Below are 8,870 nucleotides of genomic sequence, written 5' to 3' on the forward strand. Positions count from 1 at the left end.
CATTGATATATGTAAAACTTTTTTTCTGATCTCATCATCTCCTCAAGGAAGAATAAGATCACATGAACTAATTCATTGACAACATTACACATTTGCATTATGTTTGCATTTCAATCATGTAGCACGGATTATTAACCTAGAAGCCAAATTCTTGACTATGTGTTTTTCTGCAGCTTGGAAACTTGCATATTGAATTAATGGTTCGTGAACTTATGAACTTTAGAAAACTATACGTAACTTCTTACGTTTGAAATATGGCCGATTGTGTAGAATAGGCTGAATAGTTCCCTTCCACGAGTCCATAAATTCTTATTCGGTCTAACTTGAATTTTTTGGATTTGTGATGTCATATGTATGACTTTGAATTAATATAAAGTTTGCCATTTTTTTTTTAACATGTAATACATAAGTACAGCAAAATGTTTGTCTTTCTTTTTTTAATCAGAAAATATTTGCGTTTCTTATGGCATCTAAAATTATCTAATCAATGAATAAACTTTAATATTGCACAGAATCCAAAGAAATTAGCCAGGAGGGAGCTTCCATTAGTGATACAGAAGGGGTTTCAAAGAAAAACCCTATTCAATTTTGTCCCAAACACGAAATTCTTCTAGAAATGGCTTGGATAATTCTCGGACTTCCTAAAGTAGTAATTCTCAACATTCAACAACCATAAAGTTCACACTACATTAGAAGCGGAGCCAGGGGGGTCGAGGGGGGGGGGCGGGCAAGTACCCCCCCGACCTCCCCAAAAACTCCTTTAATATAGGAGTCTAACGTCTAGCTTGCCCCTCTTAACATATTTTTGGATAAGTTTGCCCTCCCTTTGTAAGAGACAAGTTGAGAAGAACTAGTAGATAACTTAATAACGGACTCATAAGAGTGTTTTCTTTTTTGATAAAATATTATGACTCACGGAACTTTGATCTTTAACAATAATTAATAATTAGAATTCAATTATATGAGGGACTCTTGTTGACTAATCCATTGGTTCCTATAAGACTTTGTTATTGCTGCATAGTTTTAGAAGTTGACAAACACTCTGTTTCAAAGCCGTGTAATAGAAGTTGGCATCCCTAGTTATTCAAAGCATTGAATGTAAAGTGAAGTTAGAGGACACCTATTAGCTTGCAAGATATGCTCTAACCCTCTAAATCTTATGTATTAGCTTCATATTCAAAGGTAATTCCCTTGGTTTTAGCCAAAGTTATCTATGGCCAAGATTCCATCAGTTGAGAGCTTAGTCGGTTGAAGATGTTATGAGTGTTATATCCAAGTTTTATTAAACTAGCAATGTTTTTATTTTTATTTTTATTACATAAAGTCTTAATATTTTTATGAACAAAAAAAAAAACGCTCTGTGGGTCTTATTTATAAACTACTGTTTGGTATAATTCGTAGTTTACAATGAGAAGAGTGGTAAAATCAATGTCAAAACTTATTTTTCTATGTTCATATTACAGAGTTGATGCCTATATAAGAAGCCAAGTGCTCTATCTTCTCTCCATCACACACATACTACAAAAAACTTGGAAGTCCAAAAAGATGAAGCTTGCAACCCGAACCTTCCTTTGTGCCTTCTTCATTGTTCTTGTTTTGCATACACACCCAGCAACATCTCAAGAAGTTGGTAAGGCTGCCACACTTCACATGCATTGAAATCCTTATTTTGTTTTCAATAAACGAAACATGCATGTATGTAAGCGACATAAATGACATGGAGAATAAGTTAAACAGTGCATTAATTTTCTTTAACTTTCCTCAAAACCTTTCTTTACTCTAGCTTGTTTTTTAGTAATCCTTAATTTTTAAATGCGTTTTAAAAATTTGAGTAAATTGTATTTTTCTACGCTAAACTATAGGGTACTTTATTTCTACTTTTTCTTTTTTTTTACTTAAAGTTTTTGCCATTAGAACCTGTCACTTATTTCATAAAATTGTGCTGTTATGATAGTTATATATTGTCTCCTTCTTGTTATGCTTAATGGTTGCAGAGGATGAGGAAGAATTTAACTATGATGAGAAAAGTGAAAATGGACCGTCTCGATGGGGAGAGATTCGACCCGAATGGAGCATGTGTGGACATGGAACAATGCAATCTCCAATTGATTTGTTGAATAAGAGGGTTGAAGTGGTGTCCCATCTGGGGAGACTTAAGAGGAGTTACAAGCCTGCTTATGCCACCCTTAAGAATAGAGGTCATGACATAATGGTAAGCAAAACCAGAATTCTAATTACAACTTTCAACAACTAGCAAAAGCATATGAAAAATCAATGTGAATCCACCAACTAGAAGACAAATCAATAGGGCTATATGTTTTCCAACGTCAATTCATAATGATTTAGTATCATCTCTAAGACATCTTATTATCTTAACGACAATGACCCTATCGATTGTTAATTACGCTATTTTATTATAGAAAATAATGTGTAGTTAAAAGTTGGGTTTGGTGAGATTTTTTTGGTTTCTGGTGTAGACCATAAGGAATAAGTATGAAATCGGCAAACTCTTTTTTTTTTCCCTCTCATTTTCTTTCAACTAACTTCTCTTTGTTTGTGAATGCAGCTGAAATGGGAAGACGGTGCAGGATACATTCAAATAAATGAAACTCAATATGTACTCAAACAGTGCCACTGGCATTCACCTTCTGAACATACACTCGATGGCCGGAAGTTTGATCTTGAGGTGCATTTGGTTCATGAGAGCTCGGATGGAAAAGTTGCTGTGATTGGAATCATGTACAAGATTGGACGTCCTGATTCTTTCTTGTCATCAGTAAGTAAATGTTAGAAAAATGGTTAAATAATTAAACTCATTACTTCTTAAAATTTTTGACATAATTTGTTAATTTATCATATATAGTACCAAGATATATGTGGTTCTTAATTCAAATCATGTCTCTAATTTATCTTGTATTTAAAAAATTGAAAATCGCATGTATTGAACCTCATATATTAATGTTAGGTTTTAAAAGTTTAAAACAATTGGCAAATCGTGAACACAAACTTGTCTAGATATAGATCTTAGAGTTTATAGGTATTATTAGACAATACTCAAGGTAATTCAAGTCAAGATTCAAGAACATACAAGCTGCAGGAAGAAGATTTCATAATCTGTTTGGTTCGATCGATCGAAAGACAGGCTTGATCGATCGAGCTCGATCAATCGAAAGTTGTATCTGCAGAATTTTAAAAACAGCAATTCAAGCCCATTAAGGATTAGGGTTTCTAATCTACTTTTCCCAGTATATAAAGGAAACCCTAAGCACATTTTTATAAGGCTTTTTAGAGAAAGAAGAGTGTGCCTCTTTTGTATTTAGGGTTTTGTTCCTAAAAAACTCTCTCATATCTTCTATCGGTGTTATTACTTGAAGAATCTCAAGATCTGATATTGTAGAAGTTGCTGCATTCTCTAGTCATCAAAGGTGCTGATGATCTAAACCTTCAAGGATGGTCTTGGAGTCACAAACAAGAGAGTTTGTGTTGCTAAACCTTTGAGTGGGATCTCAACGTCACAAACGTGGGTGTTTGTGTTTTGCAAAGGCCAAAGAAAGAAAGAGTCCGTGGTTTCAGAGCTTGCACGTGGTCGTGTTAGTAAGTTTCTACTGGTGGATAGCAATAGGATGTTAATGATCTAAGTCGCTACTGTAAAAATTTGATTCTTTCTAGTAGATTAGCTTTTACCTTGAGGATAGCTAGGTTAAATCTTCCCCAAGTTTTTTACCAGTTTGGTTTTCCTAGGTTATCATATCGTTGTGTTTTTTATTTTCTGCTGCTATACATTAATATGATATATTTGTGTTAACCTAGATTTGTTAATTTGACTAAGTAATCACTTGGCTAATTACCTAGGTTAATCTGATTATAGTTTTAAGGGGTCTAAAAACTATCAATTAAGATTAGTGTAGGCTTTCACACACATATTCTCTCTCTCTCTCTCTTATGCATATTGGGTTTGTTCATAGTTGATCGATCATTTAGAAGCCATTGCCAACACCAATGAAGCAGAGAGCGTGGCGGGATTGATTGACCCAAGGAATATAAAGATAGGCAGTAGAAAGTATTACAGATATCAAGGCTCTCTTACAATTCCCCCTTGTACTCAAAATGTTTCATGGACCATTGTGGGAAAGGTTTGCTTCAAGAACTCACTCAACTAACATTATTTGTTCTAAGATGTAACTTAATTTTGCCCTAATTCTCATCTAACTCATCAGGTGAGGACTGTTACACAAGAACAAGTGAAGTTGCTTCGCGTGGCCGTTCATGATGTAACTATTACTACTAAATATGAGACATTTTCCGACACTATGTCTTAGATAGTTGGGTTTAAATTATATTTAATGTAACTTTTTTTCAATGTTAGATCTATTTAATAACCTTCTATTGGATTTGTTTTTTTTTATATATAATTTCACTCTTGGATCACATTATCTTCTTATATTATCATGATTACAAACTATCAAGATATTCAAATATCAATAACTATCTCATCTATAAAATGTTAAAATTTATAGTTTATTTTTGTAACTATAAAATTATATATAAAAAAAAAAGGTATGTATTAAATAATCAATAATATCTAATGGATATGAAATTTGATATGCTTAAGTAACATAGAAAACATGTAATTAGACTACGAAAATTTTAAAATAATAATCTAACAAAAAAGTTATTAATGTCTAATGATGTAACATTAATTTAGAGTTAAATTTATATCTAAAATTTTTCACATATGAATTATATGCTTTCTTTATTTTTTTACATGCACGCCAATTTTTTTGTTAACCAAATCTTATTTATTATTGAATATATGAACTCATGTTTTGTGTTTAAGTTTTAAATCACAAAAAAAAAAAAAAAAAAAAACACTTAAATTTTAAATCTCTTGTACAAGAGATTTAAAATTTAAGTTTTTTTTTTTTTTTTTTATATGAGATTGTTACTAATCAGTAACTATTTTGATATGTTGTAAGCAATTTAATTAGTTGTAAGAGAATATACAATCTAAGTGCATTTATTGAAAAACATATCCAATAAAAAAAAATATCAGCAGAAGTACATTGACAAAAGTTATAAATGAGGTAGAGTTCTCACGTCCTCAAACCCTCCATTTCTAATACAAGTTTGATAAGTCCCAAATTTTTAATTTACAAAAGTAGAACATATATATTGTATTCTTGTAGTTTTGCTATTTGTTTGATTTTTTTTATTTTTTAATATCTTTTTTCAGGCTTCAGATACTAATGCAAGACCACTGCAACCAATAAACAAGCGCATGGTGCATCTTTATAGACCAAGTGATCCCAAAGACGATTAAAATCTTCATCAACAGAGAGTTAGGCTGGAAATAATGGGCGAATTTTCTTCATCAACAGAGATTTTTTACTTTTTTTACCCACTACCTTGTAAATTTTAGTCACAGTCTAGGGTTCCCAGCCCACTTATAGTTCAGAAGTAGGGATATAGTGATGGTTAAATATAGGAATTGGGTCTTGAAGCTTTGACGGGTACATATAGATTACCCTGTTTTGTATATCTAAATAAATGAACTAAATTTATAGATTCACATTCATTGTTACTTTTTTTTTTTTTTTTTTTTGAAAGCCAAACCAATTTCATTCATATAGGCAAAGAACATGAGTCCACATACAAGGCTTCAAGAGCCGGAGGAGGATCCTCCTCCAACCAAACAATTTCCTCCCTAAGATTTCTAGCGCTAATGAATGGGCTGCACCATTAGCAGCATGTCTAATGGCCCTGAATTCCACCAGTCGCAGCCTTCTGGCCAAGCAACGAATATCATCAAAAAGGATCCCCAGCCGAGACCAATCATCTTGAGTTGACACAATGGACCTCATAGCATTTGCATTGTCTCCTTCCACAATTAAGTCCGAGAACCCAACTTCAATCGCAAACTCCAAAGCTCGACGGCAAGCTAAGACCTCAGCCTCTTCACTGTCCAAGACTGCAAGACCCCTTGACGACAAGGCTGCCATCACCTGACCGCCAGCATTTCTGATCATCACGCCCACGCCAGAAGCTGACGCATCCGAGAAGACCGTCGCATCAAAGTTCAACTTATACGTTGAACCATCAGGTGGCTACCACCCCAGAAACAGACCAACAGGGGTAGGGAGAGCAAGTAACGCCTGTGCACCCTTATACTCTGCCAGCAAACTCTTAGCCCGCTCAATCAATACACCCGGTTCCTACAAAAGACCACCATGCACAACACGGTTGCGCCTATGCCAGAGCAGCCAGCTTTGCACCAGAAAAACTTCTAGAGCATCCTCAGGCAGCCTTTGCATTAGCACCTCCACCAACTGAAGAACAGAGACCTGGGCAGTCAGCCCTTTCTGCAGAGCACGTTGCGGATAGCCAGCCCATACGTCCTGGGCTGCACCACATTCCCACAGAGCATGAATAATAGTTTCAGGAGATTGCATGCATATGGGACACAGAGCATTTTTTCAGGATTGCATGCATATGGGACACAGAGCATTTTCAATGATCCTCCGCTGCCTAAGCCTATTAAGCGTTGGTAGAATGTTGTGACAAGCTCGCCAAATAAAGACTTTTATCTTATTTGGAAGGCGAAACTTCCAGATTCTCGCCCAAATTTCGCTACCAAACCTTGGATTGGACCCCTCACCATTCTGCTTTAACTCATTCCACAAATACCTTGCTGTATGATATCCGGATCTCACCGAGTACCTCCCATTTTTATTATACAGCCAGAATAGCTTGTTTGGAACACACCGCCTACTCAGAGGGATCCGGTATATAGCCTCTGCATCAAACCTGTTGAAAGCCATGTCAATGAAGGCACGGTTCCATTGGAGGGAAGCCCAATCAATTAACTCCGACACATGCCAATCTTCATCAACTTCATATGGTGGGACTAGAACTTTGTTAGTTGGATGGCCAGGCAACCATTTGTCAGATAACACCCGGATGGAAAAGCCCAACCCTACCCGCCAACAACACCCTTTCTTCAAAATAGGCTGAGCAGCAAGTAAGCTTTTCCAAACATATGAGCTATTTAGGTGATCAACCGCCTCTAGAAAGGTGCACCGGGGAAAGTATTTGGCTTTAAAGCACCGATAGAGAAGAGAGTTGTGATCGGTTGACATTCTCCATCCTTGCTTTGCCAACATTGCAAGGTTAAAGCTTCGAATGTCTCTGAAACCCATGCCACCCCCCTTCTTTGGCTGGACAAGGGACTCCCAACTCTTCCAATGAATCTTCTTTTCATCTCCACATTGACCCCACCAAAACCTAGCACACATCATATTAAGTTCATTACAAAGTTTCACTGGAAGTTGAAACACTCCTATCGTGTATGTAGGAATTGATTGGGCCACAGCTTTGATTAGGACTTCCTTCCCCGCCTTAGATAATAGCTTCCCTTTCCACCCCTGGATCTTCTTCCAAACCCTTTCTTTAAGGAAAGAGAAGGCTTGATATTTTGACCGGCCAATCAATGTGGGCAAGCCCAAATAGGATTCAAATTTCTCTACTTTCTGAACTCCCAACTCATTTTTTATCCAATCCCTTTGCATCCTCGATGTATTAGAGCTAAAGAATACTGAAGATTTTTCTAAGTTGATACATTGACCGGAGGCCACAGCATACAACTCAAGAACATCCGAAATCACTTGCACTTCCTCCTGCTTGTTTTGGCAAAACAAAAGAGAATCATCAACAAATAGCAAATGAGATATAGAAGGGGCATACCGACTAATAAACACTCCATGAATCCTACCAATCTCCTCTTCCCTAGCTAGTAGAGATGAGAAGCCCTCAGCACAAATCAAAAATAAATAAGGGGAAAGCGGATCACCCTAGCGAAGGCCCCTAGAAGGTCTGAAATTCCCATAGGCCTTGCCATTGAGCCGGATAGAGAAAGAGGTGGTAGTGACACAACTCATGATCCGGTCAATCCACCCTTGCGGGAAGCCCAACTTGAACATCATACCCCTTAAGAAAGGCCACTCAACTCTATCATACGCTTTGCTAATGTCCAATTTCAGAGCTAGCGCTCCTTTTTTACCCTTTTTCTAGCCATGCATAGAGTGCAAAGTTTCATAGGCCACAAGCATATTATCCGTAATTAAACTCCCAGGCACAAAAGCACTCTGATTAGGAGAGATTAATTGGGGTAAAATTAACTTCAACCTGTTAGCCAGAACTTTAGAAATTATTTTATAAATAACATTACATAGGCTAATAGGTCTAAAATCAGACATTTTTTTCCGGAGACTTTACCTTAGGTATGAGGACAATGTGGGTATAATTTAATTCAGGCAACAAAATACCAGTATTTAGAAAATCCAAAACAGCACTAGTTACATCATTACCGACAATATGCCAAAATTTCTGATAGAATAAAGCATTCATACTGTCCGGTCCAGGAGCTTTGGTCAGTCCCATCTGGAATATCGCCATTTTAACCTCCTCAGCATTAAATTCATTGGACAAAATATTGAGCATATCCAGAGAAATCCTAGGGTTAACTGCATTCAAGCATTCCTCCATCCGATCACATCTCCCTGAGGAGAACAAATTCTCAAATGATTGGACTGCCACTTCTGCCACTTAAAACAAATGCATGCAATAAAAACATGGGAAAGAAAGGTGGATTTAGTAGCAAAAGGAGCTTGCTACCTACCCCTCACGGAATCATAGGCCTCACAAAATAAGCAATGGGAATTTTGCCTTCCAATCTTCCATGTACAAGGCAATATTGCGTTTTCAAATGCATTTAATTCCTCTCAGCCTTAATGGTGGAATAACAAATTAATGGTGAATATATAGAAGGTCTCTCAGAAAATGGGATGAGCCCAATATTAGAAGAAATTATACAG

The 8,870-nt window shown here is 36.3% G+C and overlaps 2 protein-coding genes across 2 annotated transcripts; one reads left to right on the forward strand and one right to left on the reverse strand.

Moving 5' to 3' along the window:
• Positions 1 to 1,483: 1,483 nt before the first annotated feature.
• Positions 1,484 to 5,573, forward strand: LOC115987216 (alpha carbonic anhydrase 7-like). The gene is made up of 6 exons (XM_031110752.1): positions 1,484 to 1,630; positions 1,995 to 2,212; positions 2,567 to 2,776; positions 3,966 to 4,133; positions 4,218 to 4,271; positions 5,234 to 5,573. Exons 1-6 carry the CDS (start codon positions 1,546 to 1,548, stop codon positions 5,318 to 5,320), a joined length of 822 nt encoding a protein of 273 aa, XP_030966612.1. The 5' UTR covers positions 1,484 to 1,545; the 3' UTR covers positions 5,321 to 5,573.
• A 45-nt stretch (positions 5,574 to 5,618) lies between these two features.
• Positions 5,619 to 8,451, reverse strand: LOC115950759. The gene is made up of 4 exons (XM_031067999.1): positions 8,272 to 8,451; positions 6,656 to 7,673; positions 6,273 to 6,400; positions 5,619 to 6,104 (listed from the first exon to the last, which is right to left on the reverse strand). The coding sequence occupies exons 1-4, from the start codon at positions 8,449 to 8,451 to the stop codon at positions 5,619 to 5,621; spliced, it is 1,812 nt and encodes a 603-aa protein (XP_030923859.1).
• Positions 8,452 to 8,870: the final 419 nt, after the last annotated feature.

Source organism: Quercus lobata, chromosome 1, assembly GCF_001633185.2.
Source record: "Quercus lobata isolate SW786 chromosome 1, ValleyOak3.0 Primary Assembly, whole genome shotgun sequence".
Lineage (NCBI taxonomy): Eukaryota > Viridiplantae > Streptophyta > Magnoliopsida > Fagales > Fagaceae > Quercus > Quercus lobata.

What these genes read in the sequence shown, in the direction of transcription:
- LOC115950759 (XM_031067999.1), bottom strand. Translation starts at nt 8,451, where the DNA reads ATGGCGATATTCCAGATGGGACTGACCAAAGCTCCTGGACCGGACAGT. An exon ending in ACATTGTCCTCATACCTAAG is followed by an intron (nt 7,674 to 8,271) that starts GTAAAGTCTCCG and finishes CAAAACAAGCAG; the next exon opens with GAGGAAGTGCAAGTGATTTC. An exon ending in GAATGAGTTAAAGCAGAATG is followed by an intron (nt 6,401 to 6,655) that starts GTGAGGGGTCCA and finishes AATGTGGTGCAG; the next exon opens with CCCAGGACGTATGGGCTGGC.
- LOC115987216 (XM_031110752.1), top strand. Translation starts at nt 1,546, where the DNA reads ATGAAGCTTGCAACCCGAACCTTCCTTTGTGCCTTCTTCATTGTTCTT. An exon ending in ATAGAGGTCATGACATAATG is followed by an intron (nt 2,213 to 2,566) that starts GTAAGCAAAACC and finishes TTGTGAATGCAG; the next exon opens with CTGAAATGGGAAGACGGTGC. An exon ending in CTGATTCTTTCTTGTCATCA is followed by an intron (nt 2,777 to 3,965) that starts GTAAGTAAATGT and finishes GTTTGTTCATAG; the next exon opens with TTGATCGATCATTTAGAAGC.